Below are 26,724 nucleotides of genomic sequence, written 5' to 3' on the forward strand. Positions count from 1 at the left end.
CTCCTCTGTTAAAATGTTCCTTAAAGCTACCTCTTTGATCAAGTTTTTGGTCACCTGTCTGAATATCTCATCCTTTGGCTTGGTGTCAGTTTTACTATGTTAAAGGCATTATTTAAATGAAAGTGGTTGATGCAGATAATATCAAATATGTAGATTTAAAAACAAACCTGTTAATTTGCTAGCTTGTTTGGAGGTTCAGACATACTAAACTGAAGGAGCAAAGCCCATGTATTCTTTGAATATTATTTGATACAAACTAATCTTGTAATATTGAGATGTACCGTACACAGTTTTCAGTGGTTACTTTAAATGTTCAAATCCTAGTGAAGGAAATCATATGTCAACTTTTGGTTTGTGTATCAAATGTGGAAGAGGTTGTTTCATACTCCAACTTCACAATAGCCATGATATAAGTGGTGGGAAACGAAACAGATTTTCCTGTTCTGCTGAATTGCATCTAAATTTTTAAAGTTAATAAAGTGTGAGCTGTTCTTTAACATTAACCATTTGTATGTTGGTTAACAGAACACTGTTGTGCAATTGAGTAAACACTGGGAGTGATCTGCTTTATCCAAGTTTGAGAGCAGTGTGTTTGTTGGCTACAATCATTGTAAAGCAGATTTAGATGTTGAAACAATACCAGTTTTATATAAAGTTGACATTTATTCTGTGGTATTCAGGAATTTCATCCTGCAGTTTGATACGGAGTATGTGTGTGCTTTCTAACTCTTGCAGAATTAGTATGCATGATATTCTAACAAAGCCCATTTTAAAATGAAGGGCTCAGCAAATTTCTTGTGGGGTCAAGAAAAAACATTGGGCTAAAATAATGGTGAATTTAATACGCGCACTTATTAGTGTGTAACTAATCCAGCAATTTGTGGTGAGGAAGAGGAACCCCATGAATTGTGAATAGCACAAATTGCCAGATGATTTGCGTAGCTCAGTCATGCTCTGTGAAAACGGCAACCTTTTGGCAACGTCCCTTGAGTCTCAAGAAATTTCTGCGTTTGCGCTGTTAAAGCAAATCAAGTGCACTGCAGAAATTTGAAAGAATGATGTTACGACACTTTTAATGATGGAATTCCTGTTCCTGCAATACGACTCAAACTCTGCAGCCATGGAAAGAAACAGTATTTATTCCTTGCGGTAGTAAATTGTTCCTAAAGGTTTTTAAATGTTTAAATTACTTTTTTCTTTCTATTTCTTTCTGCCTCTTTTTCTCTCTCCAAATCCAATCTTACTTTCCCTTTCTATCCCTCTTTCAGTACCAGATATAACTTTAATTCACTCTATTTCCTTCTCTGTCATTCCTGTTTCTTTTTCTCATTTTAAATCTCATAGGTTAAGGCAAACTGTTGGTCCCATCATTCATCAAGGTCCCAGATGGCCCATTGTCTTTACTGCATGGTTATTGGCTCACACTTCCAGCACAAGGATTTTCCAGCTGAATGTTTAAGAAGGAGATCTAACAAAACAGACATTGATGCTCCTGCAAATTCTGGGCCATTATTTCTGAATAATTAATCTGAGACTATTAGCCGAATCTAAGTATCTGACCAAAGGATTGTGTGATCTGAAATTTGGTTACTTGTTTAAGAATTTATTTTTGGTGGACTTGAATTACCCAAATATCTAAGGAGTAAAATTATAGCTTTTTTTTTTAAATTCATTCACGGGATGTGGGCTTTGTGGCTGGGCCAGCATTTATTGTCCATCCCTAGTTGCCCTTGAGAAGGTGGTGGTGAGCTGCTGCCTTGAACTGCTGCAGTCCATGTGGTGTAGTTATGCCCACAGTGCTGTTAGGAAAGGAGTTCCAGAATTTTGACCCAGCGGCAGTGGAGGAATGGCGATATATTTCCAAGCCAGGATGGTGAAAGGTTTGGAGGGGAACTTGCAGGTGGTGGTGTTCCCATCTATCTGCTGCCCTTATCCTTCTAGGTGGAAGTGGTCGTGGGTTTGGAAGGTGCTGTCTAAGGAGCCTGGGTGAATTCCTGCAGTGCATCTTCTAGATGGTACACACTGCTGCTACTGTGAGTCAGTGGTAGAGGGAGTGAATGTTTGTGGATGTGGTGTTAATCAAGCGGGCTGCTTTGTCCTGGACGGTGTCAAGCTTCTTAAGTGTTGTGGGAGCTGCACTCATCCAGGCGAGTGGAGAGTATTCCATCACACTCCTGACTTGTGCCTTGTAGATGGTGGACAGGCTTTGGGGAGTCAGGAGATGAGTTACTTGTCACACTATTCCTAGCCTCTGACCTGCTCTTGTAGCCACAGTGTTTATATGGCTAGTCCAATTCAGCTTCTGGTCACTGGTAACCCCCAGGATGTTGATTTTTTTTTACATTTTAAAATAACTTTTTTGTAACTGACATCAGCTACAGCATCAAGTGACAAAGGAAATGTTTAACATTGCAGTAAAGAATGGTTCTGAGAGACACGGCTGGAATGTTGATCTCCAGAGAGACAGCTCAAGGGGAGAGACAGTGGAGTGTTAAAGTTTGAGCTTTTGGTTTCTTGGTCAGGCTGCAGACACTCCTTCACTCCCGCTTCTTGAAGTTGTCAATGTGAACCAGAAACAAGGTTGCAGGGATCAGAATCACAGCTGACATTACACTGAATCCAGTCACCGACTCCGCGGTGCTGATCTCCCGGGCGGAGTCGGGCCCGCTGGCCGAGCAGAGCCGGGCGGAGGGGAGCCGAAAGGCTGAGATTCCCTCTGAGCACAGCAGACATGGGTTGATAGTGGAGCATTCAGTGATGGTAATGCCATTGAATATCAAGGGGCTATGGTTGGACTCTCTCTTGTTGGACTCTCTCTTGTTGGAGATGGTCATTGCCTGACACTTGTGTGGCACGAATGGTACTTGCCATTTGTCAGCCCAAGCCTGGATATTGTCCAGGTCTTGCCGTATTTGGACATGGGCTGCTTCATTATCTGAGGAGTCGCAAGTGGTGCTGAACATTGTGCAATCATCAGCGAACATCCCCACTTCTGACCTTATGATGGAAAGAAGATTGTTGATGAAGCAGCTGAAGATGGTTGGGCCTAGGACACTGCTCAGAGAAACTCCTGCAGTGATGCCCTGGAGCTGAGATGATTGACCTCCAACAACACAACCATCTCCCTTTGTGCTAGGTATGACTCCAAACAGCAGAGAGTTTTCCCCCTGATTCCCATTGACTCTAGTTTTGCTTGGGGTCTTGATGCCAAACTCGGTCAAATGCTGCATTGATGTCAAGAGTAGTCATTCTCACCTCACCTCGGGAGTTTAGCTCTTTTGTCCATGTTTGAGCCAAGTGAATTTGAGGAAGGGGAATTCAAACCCACTTCATAATGTTACCGTTGGGAGAATTTTCTAATTTGATAATCTAGTCAAGAAATATTTTTTATGTTAAGAAATACTCAGTCAATGGCTGAGTCCTGTAGCAAGACAACTGTTAGCTGATCAGCAGAGCTCTTTGAGATGATTTAGGTGACCGTAAAGTATGCACTTTACTTATTCTAACACCAGATGGTGTTATAGCCCTGCACTGAAACCGATAAGGTTAGTTATATTCAGATCAAGACCATGTTAAACATAATTTTAAAACCCCAAAACTGGTGTTGTTAATTGTCCCTTTTTCTTAACCATAGGTTATAGTGTGTTTTATGCTGAAAATCGATGTTGTAATCTCAGTTAAGAATTTGAATGTGCATGTACCACTTTAGCATCATTGTGACTACATTTATGCTGGTATAAATAACTCCTATAATTATTCTCTTTTAAAAAATTGTATTTAAAAATAATATTGTTACATGTAAAACTGAGCGATATATATTTTGTGTACATGGTAAATTTTATTTAAAACCGTATTGGTATATGGGATAGGTGTGATTAATTGAAGGATAGTAGAATTCTTGGGCATCTGGCTTGTAGTTTAAATTTGCTGCAACACAGTTTAATTGACAACAATCTCAGAATTGAGTGTCATTTGTGCTGATGGCATTTTAGTTGGTAGTATGTTTAGGCATTTTGACTTGTTAGCAATAATATTTGAGATTCAAAAACCTGGGGTCTTGTTCTGTTCTCTTTGAAAGTTTATTATTAATCATCTGTAATTTACCCTATTAAACTTTCAACCCACCCCTTTTTCCCTCAATAGTGTATTTTGAATATTGTTGAAACGAGAGTCATGGTGTCAAAGCTTTTCAACTTGCACTCATCAGGTTTTCAAAATCATGAGGGACCTGGTCAGAGTAAATGGAGAGAAACTGTTCCCATTTGTGGAAGGATCGAGAGCTAGAGGACACCAATTTATGGTGACTAACAAAAGAAGCAGCAGTGACATGAAGAAAATCATTTTTACACAGCCTCCCCACATATGGGGAGGCATTGGCGAAGAAATATTGCCACGGGACTGGTAATCCAGAGACCCAGGGTAAAGCTCTGGGAACACGGGTTTGAATCCTACCACGGCAGATGGTGTAATTTGAATTCAAATAAATATCAGGAATTAAAAGTCTAATGATGACCATGAAACCATTGTCGATTGTCATAAAAATCCATCTGGTTCACTAGTGTCCTTTAGGGAAGGAAATCTGCTGACCTCACCTAGTCTGGCCTACATGTGACTCTAGGTCCACAGTAATGTGGTTGACTCTTTCTTTAAAAAATGCTCTCTGAACAAGGGAAATTAGGGATGGGCAATAACGCCCACACCCCACGAATGAAAATTTTTGCACAGCTACTGATTAAGATCTGGAATTCACTGCCTGAGAGTGTGATGGCAGCAGATTCATTCATGACTTTGAAAGAGATTTGGATAATTACCTGAAGTGAAAAATTTACAGAGCTATGGGGTGAAGGTGGGAGTGTGGGACTAGGTGAGTGGCGCTTGTACAGAGCGGCATAGGCATGACAGGCCGAAGGCCTCCTGTGCTGTAATCATTCTATGAATCAATAATATTTTACATCAACACCTGTATCAGATTATGTTTTTCTATTTTGAAAGGGCTTGATTGTTATAAATATATACTGCTGTAAAAAATAAACTGGTTTTGTAGCTTTGTACTTCAGGTTAGAACCATAGAAAAGCTACAGAAAGTGCAGAAAGAGGCCATTCAGCCCATAGTGTCTGCACTGGCCAAATAGAGAAAAAGGAACTAGCCGCTCATTTTAACCCCACTCTCTAGAAGCTGGTCCATAGCCTTGCAGGTTACAGCACTTCAGATGCAGATCCAGGTGCCTTTTAAATGAATTGAGCATTTCAGCCTCAACCACCAACTTAAGCAGTGATTTCCAGATGCCCACCACCCTTTGGGTGAAAAAGTTTTTCCTCATGTTTCCTCTAACCCTTCTACCAATCATCTTAAATCTATACCCCCTGGTAATTGACCCCTCAGTTAGGGGAAATGAGTCTTTCCTGTCAACCTTATCTAGGCCCGTATAATTTTGTACACCCCAATTAAATCACCCCTTAGCCGCCTCTGTTCTAAGGAAAACAAGCCCTAGCCTATCCAATCTCTCCTCATAGCTGCAGTTTTCGAGCCCTGGCAGCATTCTTGTAAATCTCCTCTGCACTCTCTTTCCAGAGCAGTTATGCCCTTCCTATAATGTGGTGACCAGAACTGTTCACAAAACTTTAGCTGTGGCCTAACCAGCGTTTTATACAGTTCATCATTACATCCCTGCTTTCATATTCAATACCTCGCCCAATAAAGGAAAATGTTCCATATGCTTTGTTGATCACCTTGCCCATCTGTTCTACCACCTTTAAGGACCTTTGGACATGCACTTCAAGGTGTCTCACTTCCTCAACCACTTTCTGTTTATTGAGTATTACTTTGCTTTGTTTGCCCTCCCCAAATGCATTACCTCACACTTTTCCAGATTGAATTCCATTTGCCACTTCTCTGCCCACTCAACCAAACCATTGATATCATTCTGGAATCGACAGCTATCCTCTTCACTGTCAACTACATGGCCAATTTTTGTGTCATCTGCAAATTTCCCAATTATGCCTCCCACTAATACGCTGATGACCATTGCTGATCTCTGAGACTTTATAATCCCTAAAAGGGAACTAGATAAATATTTGAAGAATAAAAATTCAAAAGGATTTATGGAAAGATTAACTTTTTCAGGAAACCAGAACATAGCCATAGTGGGCCAAGTTGCTGCTTCAGTACTTTAACATTCCTTGTGAAGAATACTCACCCAGTGGAGTTTGGAATGCATTCATTTTAGGTTTCTCGTACAATTGCATTCATTGGAGCTATCGCTTTTCTTACAAGTGTAGATTTAAATAACTTAATTATCATTGACTGTTGAAATTTTCCACTAAGCTTTCAGAATTTAGAATAGGGGGCTTTCTAATCATTAAACTGACAATTATCAATATATTTGCAACCTTTTAATTATTGCTGATTTATTTGAAATTTATATTAGCCTAGTTCTCTTCTTGAAAAGAGCATTAATACTGTATCAATTCAGTCGTTGTTAGAAATCTTTTGCTAGCCTGGGGATTCAAGAAGCATTCTCTCTGGAATACAAGTTATACAATGTGTTAAAGTATAATTTCTACAGTAGTATAATAGGACAATTCTGTAAAATACAGATGTTCTATGGAATAACTTATTTTGAAGACCCCCCTGTGTCTTGTGCTCTTATTGACTTGTTGCACCAGAAGCAGTGTGCTGCAGATGCTTTTCTATCCTCCACCACAACAGCTTGGTCAGTGGGCACCCAGTGGGCTTAGTGCCCTGTTCATTTCAAGCCATGCATCCAGAGGTGAAAATGGGAGAACATGAGGCTGGATCAGAAGACTTAAGGGCATTTGAGGAAGAAGAGGTTGCCGCATTGTGGTAGAGCATGGTAGCCGGAGGGGCTTGAAGATGTGGCCCTAGAGTTTAATATGTTCAGGAACAACGAGGTAACATAGACCACTACGGATAGATAGATATGGATAGGTAGGTGAGCAAGAATCTGCAACTGTACATGGAAAGCTGCATTTTGGGCAAGTTAAAGTTTGTAGACGATAAGTCATTGTGTTAGTTGAATCTATGGGTCACAAAGGCATAGAGAATAAGGTTTTAATGGTGGAGGAGCTGTGATATTGGTGGAGACAGGTGATGTTGTGCAGATCAAAGTAGGAGATGTTGACAATGAATGGATGGATATTGGCTTTTGAAACCTTATGGTTCATTCTGCTGATGCGGATATTGCTACCAGCATTCATTGCACATTCTTAACTTTGTGCATTTTGTCATACAGGGCATGAAGATTTTGCATGGTCTATTTCAACCATAGCAAGTAGCCAGGGAGGAAAATGCAATCAGTGACACAGGAAAGAGTTTATGGCAGGAGCCAAAATGATGACGTTGATTTTCCCAGCCTTCGAGGAAGCTATCATTCCTCCAAAATTAGCTGTCAGACAGCCAACCTGACAGGAAAGAGGTAGTTGAGGTTGAGAGATAGTGGTGAGATAGAGCTGGGTGTTGTCAGCATTAATATGAAGACTGGTCTTGTGCCTGTGGGTGGTACCATGGGCGAACATTCTGTCAATAAGAAAATGGGTAGGACCCAGGATATGTGGCTTGGAGACTCTGGAGGTTTGAGACAGGAAGAGAAGCTGTTGCTGATGGAACAAAAAAAGATCCTGTGACAAACTGCTCCATCTATGGTACACAAATGGATGTAAATTGCAGATCATGGGAATTGTAAATCTGTTCCTGGAAACTGTTTTCTTCTTTGAGCACAAAGTTTGGAGAGAACCCAAACTGTAACACTCACCTGTGACTGTTTTCGGCCACCTTCCCTAATTCTATTCAACTTCTGTCCATTGTCTCTCCTGCAGTAATGCATCTTGTAATATTTTGTTAATGTAAGGTGGTATAAAAGTATGTTTTTAAAAAAAAATGTATAAAGATGAGTTATTAGAAGGATTAAGAGTGTGTCAATGTTTGTTCCTGTATATTATGGGGGCGGAGAAATTCCGAGTGGCTCAATGTGCAATGCAGCATCTAGGCTAATAATTCACTTTGCATCCCAGGAAAGTTTCATTATATAGGTCCTTAGGCTCTGCCATGTTAACAGTGAGTCACAGTGTGATAATAACTTCTGCTCCAAACTATCTGGTTAGTTTCCAGTCATTCATTGAAGGCACAAACCCAACTCATTTAGGAAGTGGAACTTCTCTGCCAATGCAGCAGGAGACGCAATTCAGAATGCATTGCGTATTAGGAATTGTGGGCATTCCACCCTTGAACCTGAATGTACCAACCTGCTTAGTGCTGGCACTGAGAGCCAAAAGTAGAAGAGTGTTCCATTGCCCAGCAAACATTTTAGAGCAATTTTACCTTTTGAAATAACAGATATCCATTATATAATTAAGCCACTCAAGCTGTACATAGCTGCGTTTATTCTTTGATGATATTTTGATCATTGTACATTGACCTGTTTCACCAGTAACAGTGGTTTGCTCTGATACTCTTTTTACCAAAATAAGTGAGAATATTTCCTTTTTTCCCTTTTGTTAGAACATGGACACTCTGTGGGACACCAGAATATCTTGCACCAGAAGTTATACAGAGTAAAGGCCATGGGAGAGCCGTGGACTGGTGGGCATTAGGTGTGCTGATGTTTGAAATGCTTTCAGGGTAAGTGTTTTTGGAGATTTTTCAGTTATTCCCTCAAATTCATAATGTTGCAAAGACTTGTAATTGCTGTTGTTTGACAATACTAAATCTTGGGGTTACCTAAAAAGGTAATTTTTGGAAATAAAACTGTCACTTGATAGTACAGAACTTGAATATTGCTGAAAAGAAAGATATATTGCCAATGCTTTTTGTCCTGCACCCATCAGGACAAACACAAGAATGCCAAATTTCAAACCATCACAATAATTTATTCTACAGGAGAAAAAGGTGATTATTGGTTAACAAATCGATCCTGATTGACCAAGGTGTTGCTGTGGAGAAAGCAAAAAGGGGCTATAGGCTCCCCAAGCTCCCGAGTAATTCAAAATAGGCGCAACATTTGAACATATTCCTTCTGTCTACAGAGAACAGGCCCCTGTGTATGAATGTATGTCACGTCTAATAACGTAAATGATCCACGTTCAGCAAGTACTGCCCAATTGCAGAATCACATCTAACAGAAATTTTGTTTTGGGTTTTGCAAGTGCGGGCTAGTTGAGTACAGTCTGCACTGTTAACGGCTATTATAAATAGCCAAATTAACATTGTGTTTGATTCGATCAGCCATTCACTGGTACGCACAGCCTATGTACCCAACATCACACCAGCACTGAAATTCAAACATGCCATTGCTCAATTGTGTGCTAGGTAGAATGTCTTTTTAGACTGAAGCAGGCAACCTATTGGAAAATACTATGCAATTGATCAACATTGCATATGAATTTCAGTGCCAGTGTGATGCCAGGTACATAGGTCATACGCCCAAACAATTGGCTCATTGAATGAAACTGCATGTTCCTTCAGTTGTTTGTAGTAGGAAGAGCACAGACTACTTATCAGCCTGTGCTTGCAAAATTCCAAACAAAACGTCCACTGTCAGCTGTGATTCTGCGATTGCTGAACAATCCTGAGTTTGCTAATAGCTACACTAACAACCAATTTAAGATAATCAGCCAAGATCGTAATGTGGCTCATTTACGCTCGCTAGGAGCAACATACATTCATATGCAGGGACTTGTTCCCTGCAAATAAAAGGCATGTATTCAAGCCCTGTGTCTATTTTGAATTACTCTGGAGCTTAGAGTTGCTCATTGCTTTCTCCATGGCAGTGCCTCGGCCAATCAATGAGTACCTTTTTCTCCTGTAGTTGGCATTCTTGCGTTTGTCCTTGATGAGTGCAAGACAATAAGCTTCTCTCCTTTCAGCAATGAATAAAACTAAATTGATTATTGAGGTTAGGAATCAGGCAAAACATTAGCAGTGTTATTTCTTTGCTTTGAGAAAACTACTATACCCCTACTCCAGAAAGCTAAACTCTACACAATACTTGACAAACGACCTGTTAAGTGGAATGGGCAGTGAGCCACTGTCTAAGACCCTTAATGAGCTTCCCCAATGGCTTGTTAAATGTGAGCAATAACCGGTGTGGTACTGAATCACAAAGGTTAGACTTAACTCTGGGTCTTTGCTGAGTTACCCCGGGCTAACAGTCTCATGGCAGTGTAGTTTTGGTGCACTAGGTTAGGGGAAGGAAACACTGACCAGAGTTCCACACTTGATCGCTATCCAGTAACTCTTGCTAAAAATTAAGCAGGTGAGAATGTTGGATGAGGATAAAATTTGGCTCAAATAGAATTTGGAACTTGGTTAACCTTGAATTTGGGACCCTTGATAATGGTTATGAGGGAAGATGAGGATCCCAATCATTTTGATTGATAATCAAAATTGCTATAGACGTTTCTAAGCACATATATATCTTGGAAGTAAATGATTTAAAGTTATATGGCAAAGCTTGGCCGTAATGAAAAATAAAATGTTGTTGGCAATGCTGTATGGTAAAACAGCAAGCCAGCCATATACAAAGCCATTTTACAATTGAGGATTTTTTAATACATTGGGCACTTTCAGACATTAAGTCAAACACCTTTTTTTGTGTTGGCACTGATATAGTTTGGTATACTATGTAAAATTTTGTTTGATAATGCTCGCATGAAGTGTCTTGGGTTTTTTTGTACTGTTAAAGGCACTATGTGGGTGCTATTGAGATAATTTATAATCCTACAAACAATAATAAATATTCCTGAAAAATTAATCAGCGATAGAATCCTTGAGCATTTTTCACGTAGTACAAACACGTTAAGGTTAAATGACTATGTTCTAAAAGAAAAAAACTGATATTTCAAAAAGGCAGCTCACCACCACCTTCTCAAGGGCAATTAGGAATGGGCAATAAATGCTGGCCTAGACAGCGATGCCCACATCCCATGAATTAATTTTTTTTTAAAAAATCAGTGTACGAGAGTTTAATAAGAAAGCAACAAGGTTTCTGAAGGTCTTTTTTTTAATGAATTCCCCTCTCCTCCTCTACGACCCTCTTCAAAACTTCATCTGTTTGTTCAGTAAAATGTGCATTTGCCAGGAAACTTTCCAGAATCAAGTCATAAAAATGTGTTATGGATTGCAAGGCTAAATGTAGGGTGTTTATGGCCTGTAAGTTCTTTGGAAAACATTTGGCAGCAGGTGTACCAATTGGAGGATGCAAATTACTATTATTTGGAACGTGCAATTGTTTATTCCTATAAAAGCTGGTGACTTTCAGAATAGTTTACAAAAAATTGCTTGGATTGCTGTACATCTGCTTTCAGTTGGAATGTGCATGAGTGTATGGCTTACTGTCTAGAGTTTACAACTAATCCCTGAATTTTAGAAAAAAGGCACTTTGTAGTTTTTTGTTATACTTGAGTTGCCAACATAATTCTCTGGACTATTGCACTGGTGAATCTGCTAAGTCACGGCAAGTGTTGAGTCAGCTTTTAGGATGTGGGTATCATAGGCTAGCAATTATTGGCAATCCCTTGTTGCCCTGAGAAAGTAACTGCGTGGCTTTCTAAGTAACTTCGGAGGGCAGGTAAGAATCAAACAGCTGTGTGTGGAACTGGAAAGATAAATAGGCAGACTGGCTAAGGACAGAATGTTTCCTTCCATAAAGGACATGACAAATCATTTGAGTTTTTTTATAACTTTTACTGATACCAGCTTCTCATTGGTATATTTCTTAAACTGAATTCAAATTCTCAAGCTGTCATGGTTTGCCTTGAACTCATGTTCACTGGATTATTAGTTCAGCAAAGTAATACCGACACCACCTTAAACTCTTTTTGGTGAACATGAACTTGCGCACATGTGCAAGAGAAGAAACTTATAACACAAATGAAATTGTTTGGAAAAATGCCTGCCTCCTCAGCTAGAAGTTTAAAAAAAATCCCAAGGCACTATTGGAAAAAAGAGCAGGGAAGTTATCCCTGGTGTCCTGGCCTATATTTATCCCTCGACCAGTATCGCTCAAACAGATGATCTGCTTATTATCATGTTGCTGTTTGTGGGACCTTCATTTCATAGTCATAGAGCTGTTATGGTGCAGAAGGGGACCATTGGCCCATGCTGGTTCTCTGTGGAAAAATCAGAACAGTACAATTCTCCTCTCTATCCCCCTGGTCCTGTAAGTTTATTTCCCTCTAATGTCCATCTAATTTCCTTTTGAATTCCTACATTACAACAGTGACTACATTTCAAAAGTACTTTACTGTCTATAAGTTGCTTCAGGATGTCCCTAGGTGGTGAAGAGTTCTTTCTATATTCTCTGTTTCCGTCTTGCTAGATCATCATTTTCAAGGTTTCCCTGTCTGTATTTTTCCATCTTGTCTCCGTCTATTCAGTTTTATGTCCTTCATTCTCTTTCCCCTGCCAAGCATTCTTTACACATAACCAGTTTATTGGCTTGTTTACTGTTGAACGTTTCCATAGTTGGATTCAGTTGTGACCATTTTAACATCCTTTTTGAAAATATTTGTTCTGGTTTATAACTATTCAGTTTCAACTGGGTAATCCATGTACTGCTCTATTTTAGTTTAATGGCAAGTTAATTATTTGGATGTGTCTCTTGGTATTGACCTGAAAATTTGCAGTTTTTCAGTTAAAATAACGTATCAGCTCTTAGCTGTTAGTCTTTGGCATAACTGAGGATGATTTCAGCTGTCTGTTATGCAAATATACCAAGTAGCAGCACCATAATGCTATGAAAAGGTTAATAACACTTTTGTTTGGGGATATTTAGGATCAGTTAAATTTTGGTACATCTGTTCATTTTTTCCCCCTACTCATTGTGTTTTGAAATTTTAGAATTTTGCATTTGGTTTCAATATCTTCATGTACTTAGTAAACCACCCCTCATAGTGTATCAATATCATTTGGTTTGTCAGCTCTCTCCTCTCTAAAGATGGCACTGATATGCTGGGTACACCAGCTGGTATTGACAGCTTTGGTGCCTTGCCTACATGATCATTTTTCATGGATGAGCATGGACAACATGTTAGAAGCGTTTTTGTTGCAACAGACCCATGGATCCTTGTGCAGCATTGATGAACACATGCATTCAGGCAAGAGTTACTAGAAAACAATGAGTGACGAATTTAAATCCCCCCCCCTTCACCCTTTTTATTCATTCATGGAATGTCGTCACTGCCAAAGCTAACTGCTATTTCCTATCCTTATACAACTGAGTGACTATTTTGGTAGCAAGCTAGACAAATGTTACGCTTTTAGAATTGGAATGTGCAAGACTTCAGTTTACTTGATGTCAATATTGAGCATTGTTTATTTCATTGGCCTTTGGGCCTAAAGTCCAGGCAAATACCAAAAAGCAGTAGTTGTAAAGTTGCTGAACTTCTGACCTTCAAGAAGATTTTTTGAATCGTATATAACAAGATGTGGTTGAGTGGTAAAGAATCATGCCGTATAAAATGATTACAGATTTTTACAAATGACAGAGCTCTGAATAATTTCTTAAACGCCATACCATAAATAACAGGTATAATAAATAGCCATTTCTAGTAATTAGGGAAAGAAATATGTTGGATTTAGATATACAGCCTTCTACCCCTGAGGAATAGTTATTGATGACCAACCAGTTAGATGTACGTGCTTTGCCCAGAGTCAAGTGTTCTGGTGCAGATTTCATGCTATGTGTGCTCGGTTTTGATTTGTTAATAAAAGCTTTGACATTTCCTTGATTTCACTGCTATGAAAATTCTGGTCAGAAGATAATTCTTCTCTCTTTCAAACTTCCAAAGACTGAAGCTGATCCTTATTGCTTTCTCATTTCAGCAGTAATTCTGCAATTTTCATTTAAAACAAATGTACGATGAGTACAGGTTACATTGCGTAAATTGGTTCACATTGAAACCTAGGACAATGTACCTGCTATAAGGTTTTGCTGTAATTTAACATGATGTGCTTAATTTTGCATGAATACTTCTAAAGCTGTTTTGTTTTAAGGTGAGAAACGTCAGGGTTAAGAAATCAATATTTCCCACATTTTGCACAAAGTTTATGCATGAGTCACTCCCAGGTCAAGTGTAATGGAAAGGCATGTGCATTTTAAAATCCACAATGCTTTGTTCCCAAGATGGTGGAAGGACTGAGAACCAGCAGACTCTGATTTAAAGTGATTGTCAAAAGAAGCAAAGACAACATGAGGAGAAACTTTTTTATGCAGCAAGTGTTTAGGGTCTGCAATGCACTATCTATGTGGTTGAGGCAGATTCGATTGTGGCTTTCAAAAGGGAATTGGATCATTATCTGAAGAGGAAACGTTTGCAGGGCTGAAGGGAAAAGGCAGGGGAGTGGCACTAGATGAATTGCTCTTGTAAAGAGCTGGTGCGCACAATGGGCCGAATGGCCTCCCCCTATACTGTAACCATTCTATGATTCTAAGGTGTACCTTTGACCCTAATCTCAATTTGACCTTGATTTCTGAAGAATGTTTTAACAGCATGAGAGGCATTTTCATGTCTTAATCCACATTTCCTTACAACTTTTGTGAATGAGATTCTGAAGTTGTGAAGATTTATTGGCATTTTGTTCTGTGGCCTTTCAATCCAGTGTTTAGTGCCAGATTTCCCAAACGTATTTCAGTCTGTCAACTTGCAACTGGCACAGAGATGGGGAGAAGAGACTTTATTTCCAAGTAGCCAAGATTAAAAGATCATGTTTTCACTAAATTGCCAGTAACCAGTACTGGAAGGAGTGATAAATTTTCATAAAACAGTTAACTGTTTCATAAATTTGCTTTGCTATTCGATGGGGAAGGAAACTGGGTGAAGTGTCAAACAGAGTGTTGATTCACAATCGCCTCTGTTGTACTGCTGCTGAAGACCCCTTGGCATTTATCAGATAACATAATTTGCTTTGATAAGTTTTCTTACAATCCATTCATTTTGTGTGATATCTTTTACAGCTACCCACCATTTTTTGATGACAACCCTTTTGGTATTTACCAAAAGATTCTTGCTGGAAAGCTGGACTTCCCAAGACACCTCGATTTCTATGTGAAGTAAGTTTAATTAAACCCTTCAATGATTGGGATATTACAAAATAATTATGAATCAATCAGGCTATTCCTAGATTGTCCATCCAAAAAAGAATCTTGTTGTAGCATGCAGTTGTTAACTAACTTTGGATTTTCACTTCTAGCATTCTGTCTGGAAGTTTATTTCTTGTATTGATTACTCTATATGTCAAGGACAACTTCCTCACCTCAGTTCTGTTTGCTGTTTACAACTTTGAATCTGTTTTCCCTTGTTCTATTCTTACAAGTTAACTTGCAGATCTTGCTGGAAAAATGACTAGTTTTTGCTGTTATTGTTAAGCAAATCCACGTTTTACTCAAGTTTATGCTCACCTTTGCTGGCTCCTCAAACCTTTCAGTTGTCTGTCTTTGGCCTTCTGTGTTTGTAAGCCGCTTCTCCCACTCTCCCCCCCCCCCCCCCCCCCCCAACCAACTTCCTGAAACTCTCATTCATGCCTTTGTCCTTTGTCACCTCCACATTCAACTGTTCAATGCTCTCATGGCATCCTTGCCTTGTGAACGTCAGCTTAGTACAATTTTGTTGCCTGTATTCTATCTTGCACCAAGCCCCGAGGATCACCTTTGCTGACTGGCATCGACTCCCAGTTCAGTAATACTCCAATTTAAAATTCTCATCTTTCTGCTTTAATCCTTTGCCCCTCCCTATTTGATTATCCCCGGCCCTAATTTGTATACTCGTCAGGCGGAATTTTTGCAGGGCGGGTGTTGTGGGGGAGGGGCTGCAACCTCTTGCTCCGCCAGACCCTCCCCATTGCAAGAGTTGGTTGGCAGCCATTACATGGAAAAGAAGACCACCCATGGCTATGACATGCTGCGGGCAGACTAAGCAAGCTGACAATCGGACGCCTGTCCCTCAGTGGGACAGAAGACCCACCTTCAAGAGCTGCCAGCCAATCTGAACTGAGTAGCGGGCGCTGCTGCTGCAGGCCCAGGAGGAAGGCAGCCCTGGCCTCCAAACCTAAGGAAGTTGGGGGTCTAGGACTGGGAAGGATCGAGCAGCCCAGCGTGGGTGGGAGGGGGTGATTTGAAGTTCAGGTGGGGAAGAGCAAAGGGCACCCCCCCCCCCCCCTTTCCTTTACAGAAATGTAAAAAGAAACAGCCTACCCACTCCCGCCCTCCTGTTCAAGCCCACCATATTGTAGTGTGGACAACATACTATACAGGCCAGTTGGCTTGTTAACCAGCTCAATCAAGAGAGGATTCGGGTTTTGTTATTAGAGACAGGCATGCCTACACTATTTAAGATTGAGATTGCATATTGAGTAGTTTTGCCATCAATTCAGTGCAGAAGTATGGCTCCTTTCTTGCAGTGTACTCTATCTGCTACAGATCTTATTGAGATCTTATTGCTCATTCTCTGCTTATATTTTTTATTGTGAGTTGATCAAGTAGAGGGGAAGATGATGTGTAGGTACGTTGAATAATAATCTCAAAGGGAGCTTTGTATCTGAGGAAATGCAGTCTGTTTAAAACAGCAGATCAAACCAGGTTTCCATGTTGTAACATAGCATACAAAACCAGCTAGGTAGTCATTCATTTAGGTGAGTTTGAGAACTTTTGAGACTGCAGTTCAATAAGTCCAAATGTGTCTGGACAGGCTGCTATGCTGTTGTAAGCGACAGCAAATCCATAGTACAATGTTGATGACTGTTTGGCAGAAATTTAATTTTATTAATGGAGGGGAAGGCGTCTTGTGAAAAATGTTGGAGCAGTAAAAGATTGGAACAGATGTTTTTTTAAGCAATTTTGGAGCGCATCTGGCCTGGCTTGCATATGACATGGGAAACACTTCAAATTTGTTGTCTCATTAGTAGGAAACCCGAAAATTTTTGATTCATGTCTTGTAGCTGGATTTTTGACTAAAATATTTGAACAACTCCATCATTTCTTTGAACAGTACCAAATTCTTAAAATTAATAATCCTGGTTAATTGTTGCACTGACAACTCACTAGTGAAACAAAACCGTACAATGCTATGGTACAGCATTAAAATAAGGAAAATTCAGCCATTCAACCCATTTTGATTCATTCATCCAAAGTGACACTAAAGTCTATTATCTTTCTATTGCAGTTTCTATTTGTTTCTAAATGATTTCAGGGTTTTCACCTCTAGCACTTAATCTGGGAGCCCATTCCGTGTGTCACAGTCTGTGTGAAGAAAAGCTTCCTGATATTAGTCCTAAATTTGCTTTTTACTGGTTTAAACCTCTGAACTTTGTTCTACTCTCATGTAATTATTTTACGTTTCTGGATTTATCTTTTCAACACTGTACAACCTTGTGCAGCTATCCTTCGTTTAGCACTCCGTGTGTTCTAAAAAGCAGCATGCTAAACAAAAATCACTTTCCCGTAAGAAACCATGTAGTAAGGGTAGGTTATGTTCCTGACCTATGATTGTTACATTAAAATACTGTTGACTGCCTTGAACCTAACTGGCCCAAAAATCATCTTAATAACTTGCAAACTCTTAATAACTTACCTCCAGCTTGTTACTTCCTGTTCACTGCTTCCCTCTCCTGACCCTCTCACTCATCCCTTCCTTCCTCCCATCCTCTTCCTCGCCGCTTCCTCCTCCCCACCCTCTTGCTGCTTCCTTCTCTTCATCCTCTCATTCGCCACTTTCCTCTCGCTCGCCGCTTCACTCTCCCCGCTTCACTCTCCCCATCCTCTCGTTCACCGCTTGGCTAATGATCTTGTGTTTCGATCTCCACGTTCCCATCTAACCCCAGTAACCTTTGATTCCCTTGCCTAAAATATTCAACGACCCTCCGCCTCTACCACCTGAGGCAGAGAATTCCAAAGTTGCACAACTCTGAGAGAAAAATTCTCTCCTCATTTCTGTCCTAAAAGGGCGATTCCTAATTTTAAAACAGTGACCCCCTAGTTCTGGACTCACCCACAAGAGGAAACATACTTTTGATGTCCACCTTACCAAGGTCGTTCAGAAAAGGGTAAGGAGGAGTTGGGGGAGTTATGTGGGAGGGTTGCGGAGAGAAGTAGCAAGCAGGGGTTCGGAGAAGTTAAGCAGCGAGCAGGGGGTTGGGAAGGCTGGGGGTCGGGGAGAGAAGTGGTGGGGTCAAGGGAGGCAAATAGTGAGGAGGGAAGCTACAAGCAGGGGTTTTGGGGAGAAAGGCATTGAGCAGGAGTGTCAGGGAGGGAAGCTATGAATGGGGTGTTGGGGAGTTGAGCAGGAAGCGGGGGGATGTTGGGGTGAGGAGCGGGCAGGAAAAGAAGCAGAAGGGTCAGTGAAGCGGTGGTTTGTTTATACACAATTGAACAGAAACTGCTAAAATGAAAATGGAGCTATTGAAATGAAAATAGAACTATTGGGGAACGTCCCGAATTATAAACCTTGCTACAATGAAAGCACTCTGAACGTGCTTTAAATGGGGAATACTTTTATAAGATCATCTCTCAGATACCACATATCAGTGGTGAAAAGCCCAAGTTTCTCCAGTCTTTTCCATTTACTAGAAAGTATCTTGAGGGAAGGATATAAAAGATATTTCAATGAAAAGAAGCTTAAGAGAAAAAGCTTTAAAATGGCTGAAGCGGAGAAAGTTTTGTGTATAGAAAAACACCATGGTGGGTACTGATAATTAGGACTGTAGTTGCCCTGTATGAGAAATCCATTTCGAAGACTGCTGCCTTGTATAAAACCATAGGCATTCACTACGGAAAATATGGCCCTCTTGTGACTTTGTCAAATTCTGATTGCTACTTGTGTTGAATAAGAAGCACTCCAGGCAAGAAAATGTTATATGCTATTGTTCATAAATGCAGCTTGAAGTATTGCATTCTTAATTGTTGCAACAAAAAAAGTTGAAGATTTTATTTTTGACCTCATTTACAAAGCTTGATCAAGGCTGGAGTATCCAACTCAGATAGAGGTTTAAATTTAAGAAGTAGAATCCACCTACCTTTCTCCACCATCTCCACTTACAAGAAGTGTTAAATATCTAACATGGAAAAAATATTCAGCGGCTCCAAAGGCTTGCATACCTATCTTGTGAATCATATCTTATTTGCTAGTGTTTATGTAATAAATCTTTCAGTGGACATTTTAGGTGCCCTTAAGCTGAACTCCTCCAGGTGTGAGTTTGAAACAAGTACCCTAAGGTGGTTAGTTTGGGCTGCTGAGGCTTAATGGAACAATTCTTCAGCCACACACTTAAATTGTAACAACTCACCATAACTGCCATGACAGCCATCTCAATGCCTTTAAGATTTAACTGTTAAACAGTTAATGTAAGATGATGAATATTTAGCTGAAGATCTAGTTTAATACAGGTTGCCACCAAAGCTGAGGAAGAGCAAGAGGAAGGGTGCAGTGATTAGGTGACACTGAACATGCACAATAAAAGCCTGAAGCATGTAGATGGAAAAGTACTAAGGAATGCCACAGTTGTAAAGTGCTGGCAAAGACCAAGTTAGAATAAGAGATTGTCAAGTGATAGCTGATAAGTGTTGTAAAAGGCTGTTGCTGCTGCTGCTTGTAGCTACTCCTGCCAGGAGACCAGCTGTCATGGAATGTCACGCTTGCCTGTCTTCTGCCATCCTCACACATCCATTGTAGCTTGTCTGCAACCACTATGTGATGACTGTCATCCAACTACGCCTAGGTCGACTTTCCTTTCCGCTACCCTCCATTTTGCACTCTAGAAGAGATCTCTGTAGCTTTTCAACTTTGATCAAATGCCCAAAATACTAATGTTTTCTTTTTTGGGTATCACTTTTCAGAGTCCTTTTTGTACTTGCAATTTCAAGCACCTCTTCGTTTTCCTTATGGTCTGTATATGAAATGTTAAGCATATGCCTTAGCACCCGCATTTCAAGACATTTTAGTTAATCATGGTCCTATTCTCTTTCACAGGCTGTATGACAAAAATCTCAAAACTAAGTGGCTTATGACTATTTTCTGAACTCTATAATGAATTTATTTTTTGCCTTCTGAATTTCCCCCTGTGCTTCTCTCCTGAAGATACTGAGGTGTAGTTGTATGGGTTTGGATGGGAGATATCATTAGGCTATTTTACAATAGGCAGGTGACTGTCTATCAAAGCTGAATAGGATCCTGCCCCAGTGAAGTTGCCAGTAACAATCAGGAACAGGACTCATATGAATTCAGCAGCATCTAACAATGCAGACAAGGTATCAAACTCAGGATCCTCTGATCCATGATGGTTACTGCTACAGAATGTTATGTCTGTGTCAGACATTGTGGGAGAAGGTGGTCGCTATCCTTCACCTTCAGACATTTGATAAGCTACGTCAAAAATTCTGTCACTGTACTATATGTAAGTATTGACTACATACCTACATGTTTTGCACTGTAAATTTAATAAATAGCTTTCGTCCTTTCCATTCTCCACCACCACCACCACCCCCTCATTGTGGTGAAATTACGAAGCACTTGACAATCTCTTACTCAAACTTGGTCTTTCCCAGCACCTTAAAATTGTGGCACCCCTTTTCCATCTAGATGCTTCAGGCTTTTATTGTGTATGTTCAGTGTCACCTCATCACTGCACCCTTTCTCTTGCTCTTCCTCAGCTTTGATGGCACCCTGTACTAGCCCTTCAGTTTCTCAATGAAAAAAAATATCTTGCAGAGGAGTTCATACAATCTCTTTAACTCCGAGCAAAATTTTAGTGGCATTTTAGTTATCTGAACCAACCTGAGATTGGATTTTTTATTTGCTTAATTGTGTAACTTGTGGAATAGTTTTGCATTGAATAGTGTAACAAGCCCTATTTGTGAGAAAAATCAACATCTTTAAAAGTATACACTTGAGTAGCTATCATCTGCTTTTCTGTTTGTTAATAGCTTAAGATGTTAAAAAATCAGGTAAAAAATTCACTACAAATGAATAAATAGGCAATCTTGCTCTTTAAACTATTGCCAGTATTCTTTCATTTGATTGTGCAAAACATTGCTCCCTAAGCTGCAATGGGCTTTTACACTTGAGTGGAGAAAATCTAACAATTTTAACAATTCAACTTCGAAATTACTATTTTTTAACCTAGTATTTTTTGCAAGTCAGGATGTTGTATATGTTCCTTATCAGACAGCAGTCAAGTAAGATGGTTTATTTTAGCTGTGATGCTGATGGTTTATTTTTATAACACCTTTTTAACATAGTCACAGCCCATCAGTTTCTAAACCTACATGTGAAAGTAATTTAAAGCATATTTCTGCATGTTTACAGGCAATTGCATTTTTTCAGGTATCCAGATGGCCGCAATCTGTTAAATAGCTGTTTTAACGTTTAGTTAATCGTGGTCCAATTTGGATATGTCACGCTTTTCCAACAATGTTACATGTCTGTTTGTGTTATAAATAAAGAGTGATCCTGCTTAACTTATTAGATAGATTGCATTGGTAATAAATCACCACTTGGCCCAACCAGTCCCTATCTGCAGCTGTGCTCCATTCAAGCCTCCTCCCATTCTTCCCCATCTAACTATTGGTATTACCCTCTAGTCCAGTTCTTCCCAAACTTTTTTCCACTGTGACCCCATTTTGAGGTTTGAAAATTGCTGTGGGCCCCTCAGTGAGGATTGTGAGAGCAGGAAGCGGGCGAGGAGAGATGATTGTGGTGTGGGGGGGGTGGAGGTGGTGGGGTGGGGAGAGAGAGACAGGTAGAGGTGTGAGGCAGCTGTTAACGCTTGGTTGGAGTTCCACGGTAGCCATCGCTGCCTCAGAGCTTGAGACCCACAGTTCTGGAAGCCCTGCTCTATTCCCTTTTCCCCTATTTTCTAGCTTTCCTTTAAGTGTGTCTATTTGGCTCAACCACTTCATGTGATAGTGCATCTCACATTCTTGCCATTCTGCATAAAGAAGTTTCTTCTGAATCCCCTGTTTGATTTCTTGGTGACTATCTTATATTAATAAAAACAAAAAACTGCGGATGCTGGAAATCCAAAACAAAAACAGAATTACCTGGAAAAACTCAGCAGGTCTGGCAGCATTGGCGGAGAAGAAAAGAGTTGACGTTTTGAGTCCTCATGACCCTTCAACAGAACTGAGTAATATTAGGAGAGGGGTGAAATATAAGCTGGTTTAAGGTGGGGGGGGTGGGGGGAGAGAAGTTGGTGGGGGGTGGTTGTAAGGACAAGCAAGCAGTGATAGGAGCAGATAATCGGAGGAAATTTCCGCCAACTCCAGCATGATGCCACCACCAAACACATCTTCCCTTCACCCCCCCCCCCCGGCGGCATTCCATAGGGATCGTTCCCTCCGGGACACCCTGGTCCACTCCTCCATCACCCCCTACTCCTCAACCCCCACCTATGGCACCTCCCCATGCCCACGCAAAAGATGCAACACCTGGCCCTTCACTTCCTCTCTCCTCACCGTCCAAGGGCCCAAACACTCCTTTCAAGCGAAGCAGCATTTCACTTGCATTTCCCCTAACTTAGTCTACTGCATTCGTTGCTCCCAATGCGGTCTCTACATTGGAGAGACCAAACGTAAACTGGGCGACCGCTTTGCAGAACACCTGCGGTCTGTCCGCAAGAAAGACCCAAACCTCCCTGTTGCTTGCCATTTTAACACTCCACCCAGTTCTCTTGCCCACATGTCTGTCCTTGGCTTGCTGCATTGTTCCAGTGAAGCCCAACGCAAACTGGAGGAACAGCACCTCATCTTCCAACTAGCCACTTTACAGCCTTCCGGACTGAATATTGAATTCAACAACTTTAGATCTTGAACTCCCTCCTCCATCCCCACCCCCTTTCCGTTTCTTCCCCCTCCCTTTTGTTTTTTCCAATAATTTATATAGATTTTTCTTTTCCCACCTATTTCCATTATTTTTAAATCTATACCTTTAATGCCCTGTTAGTCTTTCCACCCCACCCCCACTAGAGCTACAGCTTTACCATTCTTAATTAGCACATTCGTTTAGATAATATCACCACCTTCAACACCTCTTTGTTCCTTTGTCTGTGACATCTTTTGATTATCTGCTCCTATCACTACTTGCTTGTCCCTACAATAACCACACCCCCCCCCCCCAAACCAACTTCTCTCCCCCCCACCTTAAACCAGCTTGTATTTCGCCCCTCTCCTAATATTACTCAGTTCTGTTGAAGGGTCATGAGGACTCGAAACGTCAACTCTTTTCTTTTCCGCCGATGCTGCCAGACCTGCTGAGTTTTTCCAGGTAATTCTGTTTTTGTATCTTATATTAATACTTTAGAGTTTGACCTTCCCCACAAGACTCAGCAGAACTTAGTGCTCTTCCCCCGTGGTGAGTTTACTGGCGGCAGGGCATTTTAATCAGGTGGGTGGGTGAAGAGTAGGGACCCCACCGCCTTCCCGCCTCCACTCCAATTAAGTCCATGAGAGGAAGGCCTGTGGATGGCCTTCCTACCCCGTCGCCAGTTGAGGCCCTCAAGTGAGCAATTAATGCCCACATAAGGGCCTCATCCCACCGCCACTGGTATTAATCCAGCACGGGGCAAGGGGCTCGCCATGCAGGGAGCACAACAAGCCAATCCATATGGAGGTGGGGGACCCCTTGTTCAAAGGCACAGTGCCTGATTGAGGGTCTGGTCATTGGAAAGGTGTGGGGCTGTGTGGGATGGCATCCTGAGAGTCAGCTACCTGTCCTTGGAGCCTTCTTTCCTCCCCCGCATACCCCCTCCGGTCATCACTCAACTATGGTAAGGAATCCTGTGATGATATTCGGCCTCAAGTGGTGGCATTGCCGTTCAGTGGAGCTATCAGCCTCCGGCTGGCAGCTCTCGGCAAGCGGCATTTCCGGCCCGGGTCCTTGATCCTGTCAGAGGCCCACCACTGTGCCTGAATGGCACTTAATACGGCGGCCTTCCCTAAAAGAGGTGACACGAGCTCTTGCCGGATCTCCAGCTGCTGGGCAAGACCCCCATCACCTTGGTTAGATACCACCCTCTGTGTCTACCCCATTAGAAACTTCCATAATTCTAAATATCTCTATTAGACCGCCACCCAACTTTTCCTTTTCTAGAGAAAAGGATGCCCAGCTTGTACACCCTTTCCTGATAGGTATGACCTTGCAGTTATGGTATCATCCTTATAAATCTTTCTCACGCCCCCTGTTTCTCTATATTCTTCTTGTAATATGGCAGCTGGAACTGCTCAAAGTACTCCAGCCACGGTTTAACCAAGGTTCAATACAAGTTTAGCCTCATGTATCTATTTTTCAATTCTGTTCCCCCAGGACTAAAACCTAATGCTTTGTTTGCTTTTGTTATGGCTGCCTTAATTTGATTGAAAATGTAACGTTTATGTTAGAATAAGATTTGAAGCCATATACAGATAAATTGCATTGCAGTTATTCTTCACAGCCTGCTGGCACAAGACTTAATATTATAATGTTATTTAAATGCTTGCCACCTTCTGCAGCATTTGTTCAGTTGAATAAGTAGCACATTCTCTTGTTAAGTTTACTTTAGTTCCACTGTATCTTTGCGCCATAGCTTGGAAATGCCTTGCACATGGTGACAGATTTAAGGGGCCGTTTCTTTGCTGATGATGGCGTTACAGAAGCAAACAGACTAACAGCACAGTGCCTTTATTCTCCAGCATACAAAATTTATGTGACACAAGCATAAGCTGATGTTGTTAATGATGGAAATCAAAATTTGTGGGGGGTTTTTTGGGTTTTTCAAATGTTGTTACATGGGGCTGCATGGCTTGTTATAGATACTAGAGCATAATCAAAATGGCAGTATGATGTTTGAGAAATCACTGATTAGTCATAGGAATTATAATAAATATAGAAGAGTTCCAAGCATGTATTGTAATCAAGCAGGTCTGCCTTTGCTATATTTCTGTTACATGTGTGCTCTGCGCTTTTGGACCAGTGTTTTATTTTCATCTCTTCCTGTTTCACACTAGACACCTGTGCAAGGACTTCAGGGAGAGCTGTGTGCTGCTCTCTCGTTTGTATTTAATGGTGTCACTGCTATTAAAAAAAAATTAAAAGTTAAGCTATGTACACTGAATGTCAAAGTGCTTTCTTTTTACTCTTCTTTACACTTTAATTATTTTTATTTTCTTACCAGTTCTATCTTTCTGTCAGAAGCATAAACACAGGAGGAGGCGATTGGTGCTTCTTGTCTATGCTTTTTCCCTATACCTGTACATATTCAACTAATTACCCACTGCCTTTTAAAAATATTTTAAAATATTTTGTTATCAATCACCAATTGTGGCAAATTATTCCAGCCCTACTAATAACTATGAATTGTAGTGCTTATTTTGAGATTCTGGCCAGCAGTACCTTGAAAGTGGAAGGGCCAGATGAGAAAGTGGTTACTAAGGTAAGTGATCTTGGGCTTTATAAATGGAGGCATCGAGTACAAGACCAAAGGAAGTTGTGGTGAACCTTTTGTAAAATACTAGTTCAACCTCAATTGGAATATCGTATCCAATTCTGGGCACCACACTTTAGGAATGATGTGAAGGTATTTGCATAAAAAATTTATGAGACTGGTTCCAGAGATGAGGTACTTCAGTTATATGGATAGATTGGACAACAGAAGGTTGAGAGGAGATTTGATAGAGGTGATCAAAATCATGAGGGACAGATAGAGAGAAACTGTTCCCATTGACAGAAGGCTCAAGAAGCAAAGGGCACCAATATAGGGTCACTGGCAAAAGAACCAAAGACAGCATTAAAAATTTTTACACCGTGGTTAGGATCTGAAATGCACTGCCTGAGTGTGTAAGAGGAAGATTCAATCGTGTTTTTCAAAAGGGAATTGGATAATTATCCAAAGAGAAAAAAAAATTTGCAGGACAACAGGGCAAGGACGGGGAAGTGGACTCATTATTCATCTCGTTGCTGTTTGGGGGGATTTTCCTGGAGTGTTTCTCTGCAAAGATAGTGACAATACTTAGCAATCATTTGCTATAAAGCATTTTGGAACATCCTGAGGAAATGAAAGTGGCTATACAAATACAAGCTCATATACACAATACAATTTAACAGATCGGAATATAGTAATGTGCTTATTCTGTTTTTATTGCATGGCAATTAAATCATCAAAACTAATATTTTTGTGGGAATTTTGTCTCTTTCTGTTAACTACAATGAATCCAAGCAATTTAGCACTTTGAGGTCCAATGGGGTCTCACCTCATCAGTTAGGTACTGCGACTTTTTATTTGTTTGTGCCTATCATTCTGAGGGATGTTGGTGCTTGGGATAGAATACTTTTTGCTCAATTTATTGAGCACTGAGGTACAGCACAATTGACTGAAGGTAAAGCTCTGTCTCTGTGCCCTAATCATAGTCAGTAACATATTCAGGGGGAGGTTACACTAGTGTTAACTTGGATTCAGAGTGCATTTGCAACTGATATATGTGAAGTTTGTCTAATTGATCTATCTATGATTGGTTGGGCATAGGTCAAATGTTTTTTTTGTAAGAAATATACAGATGCCAGACAAGACTTTGTCCTTCAGGTAAAGAAAACTTAAAGTACATATTTTATGCAATCGCTATACAGTTTGTTGTACAGTACTAAAGGCAGACATTGGGTAGATTGTTATGTTGTACACATTTAGGAAATGAAGGCCTTTTAGAGTTCAAGATGATTTGACAGTGGTTTAGTGGGGAGGAAGACTGGCCT

The 26,724-nt window shown here is 40.6% G+C and overlaps 1 protein-coding gene across 1 annotated transcript in view; it reads left to right on the plus strand.

Moving 5' to 3' along the window:
* prkx (protein kinase X-linked) overlaps positions 1-26,724 on the plus strand; it is a 137,311-nt gene that overhangs the window by 72,391 nt on the left and 38,196 nt on the right. The window contains exons 4-5 of the mRNA XM_078545059.1: positions 8,519-8,638; positions 14,973-15,068. Coding sequence (XP_078401185.1) covers positions 8,519-8,638; positions 14,973-15,068 — 216 coding nt within the window. The remainder of the gene's footprint in view (positions 1-8,518; positions 8,639-14,972; positions 15,069-26,724) is intronic.

This window comes from Cetorhinus maximus, chromosome 7, assembly GCF_964194155.1.
Source record: "Cetorhinus maximus chromosome 7, sCetMax3.hap1.1, whole genome shotgun sequence".
NCBI classification, from domain to species: Eukaryota; Metazoa; Chordata; class Chondrichthyes; order Lamniformes; family Cetorhinidae; genus Cetorhinus; species Cetorhinus maximus.